The 16,110-nt window shown below is 38.9% G+C and overlaps 1 protein-coding gene across 2 annotated transcripts in view; it reads left to right on the top strand.

The window, feature by feature from the left end:
• The first annotated feature begins 1,982 nt into the window (after positions 1–1,982).
• The window catches only part of tango2 (transport and golgi organization 2 homolog (Drosophila)), a 39,219-nt gene continuing 25,091 nt past the window's right edge, over positions 1,983–16,110 (top strand). For both annotated transcript variants that reach the window (XM_041787922.1, XM_041787921.1), the window contains exons 1-4: positions 1,983–2,139; positions 2,601–2,669; positions 2,855–2,977; positions 13,411–13,499. In XM_041787922.1, coding sequence (XP_041643856.1) covers positions 2,922–2,977; positions 13,411–13,499 — 145 coding nt within the window. In that variant the 5' untranslated portion in view covers positions 1,983–2,139; positions 2,601–2,669; positions 2,855–2,921. The remainder of the gene's footprint in view (positions 2,140–2,600; positions 2,670–2,854; positions 2,978–13,410; positions 13,500–16,110) is intronic.

The raw sequence follows: 16,110 nt of genomic DNA, 5'->3' as shown, positions 1-16,110 counted from the left end.
GCAAGACCAATCAGCTGAGAGAGCTTCATTTGAGCTCTCCTAATGGTCTGAGCTCAGGTCAATGCTTTGACACTTTCAGTCATTCTGTCAGTGTCTCACCTGGGACATGAAGGCAGCACTGTTAACCCAACAACACCATCAGTCCCGCCACTGACAGCCGCCCCTTGTCCAAATAAGGTAGTTAAAGGAGAAAAAGCGGAAGACTCTCCTTGGTAACTCACTCACCAACAGGAGGGGCAAAACAATGGACTAGTAAGGATGACATGATTGACAGCTCGTTGCGGCTCGCGCTCGCTGCTTCTCACTGCATCCATTAGCGACAGAAGCTCTGACAACAACACACAAATAAATGAAAACGTCATGTTTTCGCAAAATTTTTGACACATAACCTAGTTTCTACTGCTGTACCACATTTCAAAACAGCGAATATTTCATGAAAAGCGTGTTAAATCTCATCAAGAACACCGCTCGTGTATGCTGATCAGTCCCTCACGAGCACCTGCTCACTCATCTGCAAGAAATGCGAGGATTCATCTGCACCTTTCCCTATATCGTTAACATTGTCATGATAATATTATTGTTATTATATTGTTGTCACACCCTCCTCCTAAGTTGAAATGGCACAGGCTAAAACTTGACGTAGCAACATAATCACCACATGGATTTACACGAGAAAGCAGGGAGCAGTTTTGACGTTACCTCAGTTACTCCTGCTCATCCTTGTTTGTGAAGGCGAAGAGACTCCCCAGTGTGATGTGCAGTAGTCCCAGTCTCAGCTGAATAACGTTATTCAGTATGCACTCTGCTGCTGCAGGGATACTACTGTTAAAACCTCTCAAATCTCAAATTATAGTTGCCAGGTTGCCGCTCGCGCGTCCTTCAGCCACGCGTCGCAGGCTGAAACGGAAGTAGGCTACCTGATTTAAAAGTTATTTCTTGCACTTAAGGCGACTATAGTTAATAACTAATTAGCTACTGAGACGTTGTTTTGTATGAAGGCAGAGCTGCCTCTATCCCTCTCATCCACTACAGTGCTGGATGCTGCTGACGGTCACGGCAAGTGTCTCCGCCCCATCACTCGCAATGTATTGGAGGATGTTTACGATACAGTTTTTATTCATGAATCTCAAAGAGTTATTGATAATTTAATTTACTCCGACCAACTATTCAAATATTATCGATGGTAAGTTTACAATTCTATGAGAATTGGTATAAAAGGGGTTCATTTACTGCCTTAAACACATAATAAGCTATACATTAAGGCTCAAGTGAATTGCTTTAATTTTGAACTATCATATCTGTTTTTCTATTAACAATTTTCTTCATAGTTCACAAATGTATTTCTGTAATAATCTACTGACAATACGGCATTATCAAGCTCGCATAAATATGACGGAAACGTGTAATGAGTATATCTCTTCAAAGTAAAAGTTTGCAAAGAAAAACTAACTGTAATATAAAGAATACACAGTAAAATTAAAGGTATATATTTGCAGAAAAGCATTTCAGATTGGATATGACAATCCTGCTGTTTGAAATGACGGACACACTTGAGGTTATGTGTTACGTGTTAAACAATGGAGGAGTGTTTATACCCTTTTCTTCATAAATTTAAATTTGGAAATTGTTCAACAGGCATTGGATGAAGGTGGGATAGTCATACAACAGTAGATTAACCAAACAGGGTCGTTTAAAGTTCACAATAAACCAGGCTTTTAAAGCCTGTTTTAATATCCATGCTTTTATTTTGAATATAACTGTCGCTTGGTAAACCGGAAACGTAAATCTTACCGTTGACTGCTAACTTTGAGGTTTCTAAGCCGTGTCTAAACTGACCAATCACAGTGAGCTCCAGCGGCTCATCTTAAGTGCACTCGTTTTATTTATTCTTAAACCCGGGGTGGGCGGAATACAGGACAAAGCTCAAAATAAACCCAACATCTTCGAATGAGACGAGTGGAAGAACAAATCGAGGCAACTCAATGTGAACACTTCCTTTCAGTTGTCAACAAGTGTAAAAGGAGCAGTGAGTACCACAAGCTAACGCTACACAGCGGGAAACTGTGAAGAAGACCCATGACAAACAATTTGCCGAGAGAATATCAAGCTAAATCCGATGTGTCGTGAATGACAGTCTAGGTAGGTTGCATAACTTAAATGTCTTCTAAAGGTCGAAACGTTTCTGGTCTGTATTAGTGCTAACGTTAGCTTGCACCAGGCAACGCTAGGACCACTTCACTGGAAACAGTTGTATCATCTGAAATTTCATGACGTTATTTTGCTGTCGTCCTTTGAGTGTAACTTTAAAAGACAGACGCTTCTCCATGTACATAACTCGTTTGTAAAAAGGATCTAGCTTCTAATAATAGCTTGACACACTGTCGCGAAACGCCGCGTAAAATGACAGTTAATGTTAACGTGCAAGCGTGGCAGTATCATATGATCATGCCCATTGTTCTTCTATGAATGGCATTGTGACCTGGACACAAGCGTAGGGCCCCTGTTACCTAACAGCTACCTTTGTTCTTATTGCAGCTGAATGAATGATCAGGATAATAAACCTGTATGATGCCATGTTGAGCACTCTTTATTCCTAACAGGTTCACAGGAATATATGCAGAATGAACCCTGCTGTGCTTATTTGTCTGCTCTACAACCAAGTACCTCATGTAAGTATTCAAATGTTCTCTTTGTAGTGAAATCGGTGTATTCTGATGAGCCTTAGTTGTGATCTTGATCAAAGCAAATGCCTTCATTACTACAGTCACCATCCTCTCATACGCACTTGTCCCTTTACACATATCATTAAAACACATTGTCATTTTTTCTTCTCTCATTTTCTTTCCTTTGTCAGATGTGACAATGATTTTAGAGCAGATGTGGATTGAGTGAGTAGCTGTCATCGATCCCCAAATACATCCATGTGTATCATTTTCTTCAAGTTTGACCCCCGGCCTGCATCCAAGAATGCCTACAGGTAAGAAATGAAGCCTTTCATGGACAGTGATGCCACAAATGATGCAATCTTAGTTATTTAGAAGGTTAACAACCCTGGTTCTGCACAACAAGAGGAGATACTCCCTATGAAAAACCCGGTGTTATAATTTAATGTCAGTGTAGATCTCAAAAGCTGCCTGAAATGCATCATGTGCCAAAAATGTATCCTAAATGCACTTGCAGCAAAGCCATTCTGTATTACTCTAAATGTAACTATACTGAAAACAGTCACTCTTAGACGAAGCTTTTAACATGCTTTCACAACAAACAAACAAGTCATGGTGATAAACCAGACTTTCAAGTTATACTGGAACGTTTTCTCTCACGAAACTCTAACTAAAACAATACACAATTAACTTTTGAACATTAAAACTTTTAGTGTGATGAGATTTAGAGTCTCAGCTTGAATAGTTGGAATGTATCATAATAAAGTATAAGGCATCTAACATAAATTTGAAGGGTCAACCTGCAAGTAGAGAAAACACTCGGATAATGATCAAGCATTCCCTGTGTGCTTTTCATTGTTAAACTTTATAAACTGTACATACACATTGTGAAGTTTTGTTTTTTTTTAAGATAGCTCAATGTTGAAGGCTGGGTTTTTGGAAAATGTGTAAAAAATAAATTATACAGGATATTTCTTTTTGAAGCAGCTATGAAAATAGCCCACAGTGCTTGGTATGAATATTTCCCTCCGTTTGCATCATAAAGCATCAAGGATGTGTGAAACATGCCACTTCAGAACATAAAGATACTTTTCTCTGAAAGTAAAAGTAAATATAAGGGAGAAATAACTTTCCTGTTGAGAAATCAAGTCCCTTCAAGTCTTGACATCACTGCTGTCATACTCTGACAGTGCTGCAATGTTCTCTATTTCAACTTGTTCCAGGACTGACTTGTGTGCTTCTTTGAGCTCTGAGCAGAGGTGCAAACACACAAAATGTGGCAGTGAAGAGAAGCGAATTTTCATTTTTGTTGTGAATTTCAGGACATCTGAGGTGTCAGTCCTTGCAGGAACCGATGTTTATGTTATGAAACCACATGAGAGGCTGTCTTTATTTAGCACTCAGAACAGATATGTTACTTTCTATAGAGAGTGTATTCTACAGGTGCATCTCAAAACACTAGAGTATCATGGATTTTATTTCTGTAATTTTTTTTGTTTGTTTTAATCTTGATGATAATGGTTTACATCTCATTAAAACCAACAATCCAGTATCTCCTAATGTTAGAAAATTGCAAAAAAACCAGTCACCAAAAAAAGATTGATAATACAGCATTGTCAGCGTTCTTAAAAATGTGTTCATTTAGGCTCTCCATACTTGGCTGGGCTTCTTTTGCATCGATGCAGGCTTGTTGGCTGCCTTTTTTTCAAGGGGAAGACAAGAATAAGACTAGTTTGAAAATAGATCGGTTAGGTTGGTAATAAAAACTCTGACAAAAGTAAGTTTAGTTTTTGGTCAAGGAGACTAAAACAAGATTGAAGTTTTATTGCTGGACTGTTGGATGTTCAAAATTCATGATATTTCTCCACTGTGTATGTTATATGTCAAAACAAAAGCAGACAGAGATTTGGTGAGAGATGTGGTAAGAGAGCTTTCAAGATATGTCCGTATTTTCTTGATTACAATTCAAAGTAATTAAAAGGATTTATTGTGCATTAATATGTTTTATATTTACATTTATTTTACAATATGGTTATTAAATTGGTTCAAAGAAAATAATAATAAGGACTTGGGCTGGGCAATTAATGGAATTTTCAATTAAACTGCAATATTACACAATGCAATTATCAAATTGCAGAAGTTGCATTATGTCTTTGACCTGAAATGTATGTCAAAATATATGTTTGATGAGTGTTTTGCAGCAGGGATGCTACACTACACATCATGCAAACCTTTGCAAAAATTCCTGCTTTCCTTCTTTTGTCTATGCTTGTCTGATTAAAAATGAAAAAGACGCAAAAAAAATTTTCCTGCCTAAACAATGGTGACTCAACATGATCACAATTAAATTGTTTAGTTTGTGTTATATCTACCAAATATTGAGTTTATTCTAAAATACAATGATTTATTTCTGTCATGTTTGGAAATAAACAAGATGAGGAACTTAAAAAATGATCGTACTTTAAATCGCAATATTGGGGAACAATATTGGAATTAGATTATTTTCCCAAATCGTTCAGCCCTAGTTAGGACTAAAAGTAAAAACTTGAATTTAAGTGACTTTTTACAACTAAAACAAGACTTAAACTTTCAAGTTACAAGTGGATACATCCGGCAGAAATTAGTTTTCTCTGGAGGGTGGCTGGGTTCAGCTGTAGAGATAGTGTGAAGAGTAGAGTTTGTTCTGATTCCATTACAGTATTGTAAATACGCCCGATACTGCTTAAAATGAGTGTATCGGTATCAGCAAGTACACATGTTTATGCACTGATCCGATACCAATACCGTTTTGTTTAACTTTATATTTTGCTTAGTTTAGCCATGCTTTATTTTAGCTTTATAAAACAGAAATCTTCTTTGCTGCTTGAAAGCACTGCATGCACAACCATTTTCAGAGCAGCAAAGAAGAGCTAAACCAAGGACCCACTGCAGCAGCAAAGCTTGGAGGCTGTGTGAAATTTATTATTCTCTGTAGGTGTTTGTTGAAAAACCACCCTGACTGGCTTTGTCATCATGCAGTTTATTAAAAGCCAAATCAGGGAAGACCCAGAATGCGCTGAAGGAATCATGGTCTGGGAAGCCTCAGGATAGGAATGTCTGGGTTGACTTGCTCTGCCTCGCTGCTACTGCGACCCGGCCTTGAATATGCGAAAGAGGATGGATGGATAAAAAATGACTTAAATTTGACTAAAGGTAAAAACATTTTAATCTAAAAGACTAATCAAAGGCTAAAACTACACTCATAATAGCTGCTGCCAAAATGAATACTGGTTGGATCTGGTGTCTCTCTTCTTCCTCTTGAGAATAGTCTTTGAGGTAAAGGTCGGGTCAGTTGGCTGGCCAGTCAAGCTCAGCTCTACTATTGTCTGCAAACCAGTTATGAGTAGTTTTAGCTTCATTCTGGGCTTGTGTCAAGTACTGCATGAAAAGAAAATGAGCATCTTCATTAAAGCTTGACACATGAAATTTTCTAAAATCCCCCAGTAGACTGCTATAGTGGACTCAGTGACAGTAGACTATCACCCGCAGTTGACATGGCACCCTAAACCATCATGACTGTGAAACTGAAAACACAGGACATAAAGAAATTTGGATTCTGTGCCAATCTTTTCAGTCTCTGTGGTATTTATTTTCGTATGAAATGTACAATCATCTGAAACAGGACTTGGGACCACTGAGCAGTGGCGAGGGGTGGTGACGTATGTCACACTGATGCAGCTGTTTGTGTAAAAGGAGCCCTGACCAGGCCCTGACCATTTCTGTGTTAAAAATCCTCTGTTTGATTCTATTTTTCTAGATGCACTGTAGTATTTTGCCTGAATCTACATATTCTTATTCAGCCATATACTCTTTCAACTTCTGTGCAACCAGCCTAGGAGTTAATGCTAATTTCAGTCAGATCAGGGCACTTAAAGCAGTCCGTGCAAGTTACAGGCTGATGTTGAGTCCAGCTTATTACAATCCCTCCGAGCTGAAGAGCCTGTGCTCTACCTGGCCATAGTCCATGTCCGTCCTTCCCTGTGGGAGTCTGACACCGCAGAAGGAGATCACAGCATAGGTGGGGAATGAGCACTGACTCAGACATGGACCTGGGGAAAGGTGAAATGTACCGTGTCATAATGTGGTTAAATCAGTGCTATATTTAGACAACTAGTTGCAGAAGTAGGCCTAGTTTTTACTGTATACATCTAAAGGAATGTGCAGCAGTGCTGCAACAAAACCGGACTGAAGGCAAGATTAAAGTTTCATTACCTATGATTATTACACTCTCACAGCACAGAATGACAGGAACAAACCTGCAGGGGTTAAATGGGTTCATTTTCCACACAAATGACTCAGTGATTACCCTCATGCTGGGATTTCTTTATTTGGAAACTCAATTTTCTGGCCTGCAATATTTCATTCCCAAAATGAATGTAGTGCAGTAATCAGACACCCAACACTGTAAAACAATTCTGACTTGTGATTATAGCTCTTCTTTTTGGCTAATTAATGTCAGTGAAATATCAGCAGCTCTACTATGACTGCCCACAGGCTTCTGCATTTATTAGAGCCACAAGTATGACACTGTTTGTTTTTCAGCTCAACACCATGACACTTACACAGTAGCAGGACTGAAATGATTTATTCTTTCAGTATGGCTTCACTCATGGCAATAGGACAAATAATGTAATAATAATGTAAAGCATGCTGTTAGCATGTTGACTGTTTGGCCCTGGAGAGGAAAGCTATTGGAGGGTAATGTAAAGGTTGAGTTTGTTGGGAGCATAAATATAGGGTTTGGGAATTACATTGTTAGTCAATATATAATCTGTACTATATGGCCTATGTTGATGATAATATCAGAGCACAGCAACTCTGCAATAAGTGACCTTTGTCAAGCTTCACCCTCCCTGGTCACTATTTCTCTGTTACACAATCTTCCTTGAGGCTGGGCTCCTTCCCACGTGAAAAATGAAAATACTCCATTATTAGACCAAGTTTGATTTGTATTTGATTGAATTTTTTAAATAAACTCGGTCTCAGAGAAAGAATAAAGATAACGGTACAGTAGGGTGTATTAGGATAACTCAAAATCTTTAAAAATGTATTGAGAAAATATTTTAAAAATCTGATGCTAGTGATGTCAACTAATGTTAGCTGTTCTCCCGCAGCACATCATCATATTGCTTGTTTTACAGAAAGAGATAAACAAGATGGAAAATTGACTTTAGCCTGTACAGCACTTTTCAGGCCGTCTGACTACTGAAAGCTTTTTTACAACACAGGTCACTCTAGTCATTCACACCACATTCACGCACTGATGTGAAGAGAGGCCAGCTGTGTCAGCTTACCCCATTTGTACACATTCATACACATTCACACACTGCTCATGCAGCAGTTGGAACAATTTGCGGAAGAGTCTTGCCCAAGTACCCATAAACATGTGACTGCAGGAGCTGGGGTCAAACCCTTGACCTTCCAGTTGAGAGACAGCCAAGATATGTTCTACATTCCCATTTGCCTTACTACACCAGCGTTAAGATTTATTTGTATCTTAACGCTAGTTAGCAATGTCATATTTATGCTACGTTGCAACTATATAGCATTATAGTTTCATACAGTAGCAGAACATCACATTAGTATTAAAATTGTTTTCTCTTACCTATTTGTATACATTAGCATTCTTCATGACTATTGATATGTTGCATTGCTTATATGGTCATCCAGACTCAAATCCTTATAAGGCATTTTTACCCAATAATACTTAAATTACTTTAACATGTACTCAAGAAAATAGTGATAAACTTTGACTGCTCTCTCACCTTCTGTTTGTGTTTTTACCAATTCTATGCCCTGTGGAGAGATATCATGGATTTTCAACATCCAAAAGTCTGAAATTTAGGTCTCGCTTTAGTTTCCTTGATGAGAACTAAACATACTTTTCATCAGTTTTTATCCTGATGATCTATTTTTAGGTAGTCTTGGTCAAGTCTTCCTTTTGGAAAAAATGTAGCCCAAAAAAAATTTTTAGTCATTGAAAAAAAAAAAACAGTTGGCCCTGGGGGAAAGTTATGTAACTGGACGTTGCCCACCAACATTTGGTTTTTGAAGGGGCTCTCTGATTGGTGGGTCAGCAGACTAGTCGGAGCCAATGACAACAACATCAGAGGAAAAGTACAAGATAAATGTAATTTTTTCACTGGATGTTAATTTCACTTCTTCGTGCTTATTCTGCTGTGAACTACTTCTTGGGTTAGTGAACTTTAGCTCACGATCTCCTCACTCATGTGATAAGAGCCACTCTGAGGAGTGGTGATGTGGTGATATCATGAGTCAAATTGGCAGATCAGTTCAAAATGTGTCTAGAGGCCCATCTACATATATATTCTTTCAATTAAAATATAAGTCTTTGGCAGTCCACGTCATTGAAACATGCAGAAATATCTAAACAACTTAGGTGGATGCTGTCAAGTTACCAGAGTGGGATGAATCCCTTTACATGTTGACACTTTTGTTTTTGCTTTGAGATGTTGTGATGACCACGTAATGGATTACCATGAACTTTTGCACAGATATCAGAGGTATTCAGCAGATTAGTCTATCTAACTTTCACCCCTGGGTATATCACTGCCTGCAGATTGTTTTCCACATCCAGTCAAATATCTCAATATCTTCAATGCTAGCATCTCTCAAGGCAATCTTGGAGCCTATTTATTTTCTCTCTGGAAGATTACGCCTTTGGGTACAATGGTCAATATTTCAGGGCTTTCAGTGTTGCAAGATAGATATCAGGATTACTGATATCACTGAAAAAGGCTGAGACTCCTTCCTCCATGTGCTCCTTGTTGTTTACTAGTATACTCTGAGTATCACCTAGAAATGCTGATGTCCCTTTGTTTTTGTTAGGCCACTGGGCTCAGGCACTCCATTTCAGAATGTCCCACAGATGCTGGATGCTTAAGGAGTTAAAGAACCAATTGTATGAGAATCATGAATCTATCTGCAGCATCTGTATTTATGAATAGAATAAACTCAGATCAGGATTCATGGTGAGCTCTGTTGAAGCAGCCTGCTGGTTTCTCTGTGATCAGATCTCATATCTGATTTTTCTTCTCCGAAACTGATTGTAGATGCTTTTTCTCATGTCATGTCATTAGTGTGAGCTTTGTTTTCTGCTGCAGTGGTGGGTCACACGCTGCCATGGGAGCAGACTATCATTAGCCTCTGATTCAAAGAGGTCAACCTCTATTAGAGTGGTTTGGTTTATCTGTTTGCTCTTAACAAGATCCAAGCTCCCTCATCCTGGAAGATTAATAGGGGGGCTATTGCCAAGCTCGGAGGGAACATACAGCTATTATGCAGGTCAATAAATGTCACTGGTATTTTTCTTTCTTGCTTGTTTAGTGTGCCCCAAGGCTCTTTAAATGCCTCTCCTCTGCAGTGTTTAAACGTATATCATCATATGATCTTCATCCCAGATTCTATAAATGTAAAACCATTAGTTTAACTGTAAAAGATGAATACATGCTTGTTATGCATGATAACACACCGGAGAAAACACCAGTCTGCAATTTGACTCTCTGCTAAAAGGCCAAATCATATTTACAAAATGTCAGTGTGCAACTGTGAAAGGTCGTCTTTTACTCCGAGCTAGGGAATAATTGTTTCCTGAGTATAATAACTGCTGACTGAGTGTGATGAGCTTGATGTTTTGTGTTCTGGCATGTTGCTTTGGGAGTAATAAGGAACTGAAGCTAAGGGAGCAAATGTGGCAGCTGAGTGGTGTCACATTTTCATCCTGACCGATTAGTAAAAGCTCAATGTACTGGTTAATGATCATGAACATAGTAAAATCGTTTCTCACTGACACCCTGACTGGTAAAGGATGTTGAAGTAGAGTGCACGCCACTATTTGTGTGTAATAGAGAGACATCCACTAGTACATGCCTTCAGTAAATGCACCGATTGAGTTGCCACATGTATTATTAAGAATTAAGCTTTACATGCTGCTGTTTTCACATTTATCAGCAGCTTTTTGCCGCTAATATCATCCTGTACTCCTGCACTCAAGGATAATGGCTGTGCTGTTATCAACAACATTAAGTAAGGACACACAATATTATCAGCATGATATCGGCAAATACTAGCTGCAAAAGTCAATAATCAGTATTGGCAGACAGAAAAATTCTGCCAGTATTTACAGCTATAAAAAACTGCCTACACCTACGGCTGTTGTATGAATGAATGAGTTGGTGGAATTTTAGTGCTCACGATGATGTAGTTATGCTAAGATTTAACATGAAAGTATAAGCCAGGCTTTATAAAGTGAAGCACTGTAATGCATTGGTATATTTTCCTGATATGCGCTATGTTGCCAAAAGTATTCGCTCATCTGCCTTGACTCGCATATGGACTTAAGTGACATCCCACTCTTAATCCATAGGGTTTAATATGATGTGGGCCCACCCTTTGCAGCTATAACAGCTTCAACTCTTCTGGGAAGGCTTTCCACAAGGTTTTGGAGTGTGTTTATGGGAATTTGTGACCATTCTTTGAGTAGCGCATTTGTGAGGTCACACACTGATGTAGGACAAGAAGGCCTGGCTCTCAGTCTCCACTCTAATTCATCCCAAAGATGTTCTATCGGGTTGAGGTCAGGACTCTGCAGGCCAGTCAAGTTCATCCACACCAAACTCTCTCATCCATGTCTTTATGGACCTTGCTTTGTGCACTGGTGCACAGTCATGTTGGAACAGGAAGGGGCCATCCCCAAACTGTTCCCACAAAGATGGTAGCATGGAATTGTCCAAAATCTCTTGGTATGCTGAAGCATTCAGAGTTCCTTTCACTGGAACTAAGGGGCCAAGCCCAGCTCCTGAAAAACAAGCCCACACCAAAATCCCCCCCCCCCCAACAAACTTTACACTTGGCACAATGCAGTCAGACAAGTACCGTTCTCCTGGCAAGTGCCAATCCCAGACTCGTCCATCAGATTGCCAGATGGAGAAGCACGATTCATCACTCCAGAGAATGCGTCTCCACTGCTCTAGAGTCCAGTATGCTTTACACCATTGCATCCAACGCTTTGCATTGCACTTGGTGATGTATGGCTTGGATGCAGCTGCTCGGCCATGGAAACCCATTCCATGAAGCTCTACGGACTGTTCTTGAGCTAATCTGAAGGCCACATGAAGTTTGGAGGTCTGTAGTGATTGACTCTGCAGGAAGTTGGTGACCTCTGCACACTATGCGTCTCAGCATCCGATGACCCCGCTCCATCATTTCACATTGCTTACCACTTCATGGCTGAGTTGCTGTTGTCCCAAATCGTTTCCACTTTGTTATAATACTACTGAAAGTTGACTGTGGAATAGGGGTGCACCAGTCGATCGACCAAAATCTGTATCGGCGCGGATTTCCTTAATTTTAGGAGATCGGCGATCGGCGATCCTTGCAAATAAGATCAGTGGATAAGATCAGTTTCATATACCTCTACCTACTAAAATGTGAAAAATGAAAGACTAAAGGAACTGATGTAATTTAGTAGTTTGGACAGCAATGTTTTAAACTTTTCATTTATATTTGAGAGAACTACCTCATGTGCAGTTAAAACAACAATTATTCAATATTGTTCAATGTTTTTCAATAAAATAAGATTGGAACATTAAAGGTGTATGCTGTCAGTTATAAAAAAAAATCGGTATCGGCAGGTCAGGTTTTTTAAAGATCGGTGATCGGCCAGAAAATTGCAATCGGTGCACCCCTACTGTGGAATATTAAGAAGCCAGGAAATTTCACGACTGTACTTGTTGCACAGGTGACATCCTATCACAGTACCTCATAGGTGTTATTCTTGTACTGTACAACAAGTTCTTTGGACCTTTAAGTAGCTGTAATACTAGATTACAAAAATACATTCCTCTAAACTATCTAACAGTATCATCTAAGACTGCTATGACATGTCATAGCAATAAGGTAAAGCTATTATTTATTGTTCCCCTGTCTTCTTAGTTATTTGTAGTAATAACTTATGGTTGTACGTATGGTCATATGTATGGTTGTAAATTCTGACAGCACACTATCACTTTCTCTAAGGCACACCAGTATACTGCAGCACATCATTTGGGAACCACTGCTTTATATGATACTCATGGTCTGTGTAACAGGTGGCTGACTAAATAAAACAAAAAGAAAAATACACCCGAAACCATGTGGAAAACATCAGTGAATTCAATAACTTCTTTAATGTGCAAAGCCATGAAAAATATGAAAAGCAACGCACCATTGATGCCAACAGTACAAAAACACCAGTTAGCCTGGTGACAAGTTCTCTTTCTTTTTACTTTGGCCCTGTTAAAACTGCTCTTTTGTTAATTTTATATTTGCTTCTGCTTTTGATGTCCTATTCTTTTTGATCGTCTTCTTTGGCTGGCATCAAAGAATGTCGTCTTCAACCTTTTGTATCCTCTGCATCCTGTTCAGTCATTCTGTAATATGCTGCTGAAAGACTCCTCGACACAAGAGGCCTTTATGGAACTTAAGCCTGAAAGAAACTCAAGTTTGTACAGAAAGCCTGTGACACTGTCTGTGAGACAGCACAGTTTGTCTTTCTGTTCATCTACCAGCTCTGTGATGTCTTGTGTAAAACCATGTCAGTTAATTTTAATGATGAACCTGCTGCTGTACCAGATATTGGTCCACTTGGAGAGTTAGAAATGTTCACTCTCTAAAACTCACATCTAAATCCTCTCTGCTCTTTCTTTAGGCTAATTTTGGCTGCAAACAGAGACGAGTACTACAACAGGCCGTCCAAAGCTGCAGACTTCTGGGGGAACAACAGTGAGATCCTCAGTGGTGAGTCTCTCCTTTTGAGTCCAGATCACAGCCCACCATTTGAACAGCCTGTTCTGAATACCACACAACATGCCTGTCCTCTCTAATAGCAGATGATTGCAGATAATTGGTAAACATGAAGCACATCAGATCGTTTAGTTGTGCTCAAAATGCAGACCTCTTTTCACTTGACCTTTACGTAACCAAGGATTTCTAATTAAGGCTTGAAGGCTCAATAAAATGCTATAAAAACATAGGAAGACAAGAATACAAAAAGCAGGCGATGGATGAGAGCTGAAGCTTGTCCAACAGGAGTTGTTTCAGTTGAAGTTGTAGCATTTTTCACACCACAAGTATTCTAGGAAATGACAGGACATGCAAGCCTGATATCTTTCAGATAAGACTGTTCACACATGCATCTCACAGCAGTAGACTTTCTGTGTTGGACATGGATGGACTGAGTTAGTACTACATGAGCTAACTCACTGTATCAAAGAAGTATCATTCAGTATGAGCATGTTTTGTTGAAAAAACTGTGATGATACTATAGACTGTATAAAATAGAGAAGTGAATCTTTTAGTAGCTCTCAGTTTGATTAGATCCAGATTCTTGGGGTCACAATTTGATTCAGAATGAATTTACCATCAAACCAATTTCTAAATTACATCGTATGTCCTACTTTTTTACAAAAAGGTAATTATTTCAGCATCTGCTTCAGTGTGCTGAGCACAATGGAAATTATCATTTGGCATTTAAAAGAACAATAAAGTATACTCAAGATAATGCCTGCACTATATTTGTTGTGTTTTTATCAGCTAATTACAATAGTGCAGGATAAATACAGTGAGTAAATACAACAAGAGAACGGTGTATGATGGCAGATTTGTTGCAGTATACTCGCTGTTTACAGGAGTTACACAAGGTGATTGTCAATGACAAGTTAAATTTAGCTGAAGATGTACATTGCAACACACAGCAATGATGTCCAGAAGTGCTATTAACCCATCTTTGAAACATCATTTTAGCATGTTTGGATGCTAGGGGTGTGACATATATCATGAGACAAGGCAAGATTTGGGCCCAGGAGACGAGATTTTACACCTTTTTTTTTTGATTTTGGAAAAGAATATGAGTGGAAAATATGTCCTCTATATGGCTGAAAGTCATAATTGCGAAGCATTCAGGTCTATTCAGAAATGTTTAAACTCCTCTTGTACTGAATAGGCTATCAATGCTTACACACAGTTTGTCTTGTCTAACTCTGACTCAAACTGTGCATTTTAGTGCTCTACAAATCAGACCTTCCATTTTAATAGTCTACCACATCTTTATTCTACTACACTATACACTCACTGCTACAATTAAAATAAAAATAATAAAAGCGTTTAGGTTATTTTGAAAGTAATTTAAAAACAATTTACAACAGACTGAAATATGAGGAGCTGCATCAGTAAAATCAAACTATTTCTCATCCTCTTTAAGTACATCCATGTTTAAAACACAATAAATCTTTCTGTCAGTTACACGTTTGCTGTAATTTGGAGAAATAATTTTATCGTTTTGTGGTCTTTTTTTTCTCACACCAGCATTAACAGTGTTGGACACCACGCACAGATGAGGGTGTGTTAATGTGTGTACGTTGGTGAGCGAGTGAGTGTCTCTGCACTGTCTGCTGTCAGACATCAAAGAGGGCACATTTAACTGGGGCTATAACTTTGCTTTTTGGTGCTAACAGTGGACTTTATAGCGCTCAAACAGAGTTTGTTTTGCTAGGTTTGCCACTATAGTATGCAATGGCCCATTGCGCTACTCATGTTAAGCATCTGTTTGTAGATACGCACAGCCAACAGCTGATGGATGTGTGACTGACAGACGATGAGACGAGAAGAAGACATGACGAAGCAGTGACTGAATCAAAGTTACAAAGTCACAGATACCGGCACTATGAGCGAGTCTGTACGCACACATGGACTTGTGGAGACTGCGCAGGTTTCCAGCAGCGACTTTTAATCATTCCATGTCCTTATGACAAACTTATTATGAATTTGTGGATCATGTACGGCCCTGAGTAGTGCACACGGAGGAGGGGGTAGGGTTGGAGCGGGAACTGGATGGGTCACGGATAAGCTCCGTTACTACATTAGCTGTCATACAACAATTTTAAAGTGTCCAGGGCATTTTTGTGATCTTTAATAACTTATCATCATCTTTTACCACGTATCATTGGGTGGAAGTTGTTAGTCCGCCTAATTTAACATTGCCTATGTTAAAAACTGAACGTTCTGTTCTATCTAATATATATCTGACAGGAATTCAGATATACTGTGTATCAGACAGGAATTTAATGAAATTTCAGCAAAGGGGCTCTTTAATTTTTCAATGTTATTACAATGAACACAGAAGCATTCAACATAAAGTCACCAGTTAGCAAAGTCAACAGTTACACTGGGCTTTGACATGAAACAAATGATAGATCCTGTCATTTTTCCATCCATGTTGGACAGCAGTTTTTAAAGTTTCTTCTGCTTATTTTAACTCCAGGTAATGTAGCCTACTTCATGCCTGAAGTACCTGGGGATTGTAGACTCCACAGTGAATATTTCTTTTGTGAAAAAGGGACAGGCTGAGTTT

Source organism: Cheilinus undulatus, linkage group 5 (genome assembly GCF_018320785.1).
Source record: "Cheilinus undulatus linkage group 5, ASM1832078v1, whole genome shotgun sequence".
Classification (NCBI taxonomy): Eukaryota; Metazoa; Chordata; class Actinopteri; order Labriformes; family Labridae; genus Cheilinus; species Cheilinus undulatus.
The sequence above is the reverse complement of the archived record's forward strand: the minus strand, read 5'-3'. Positions and strand labels throughout refer to the sequence as shown.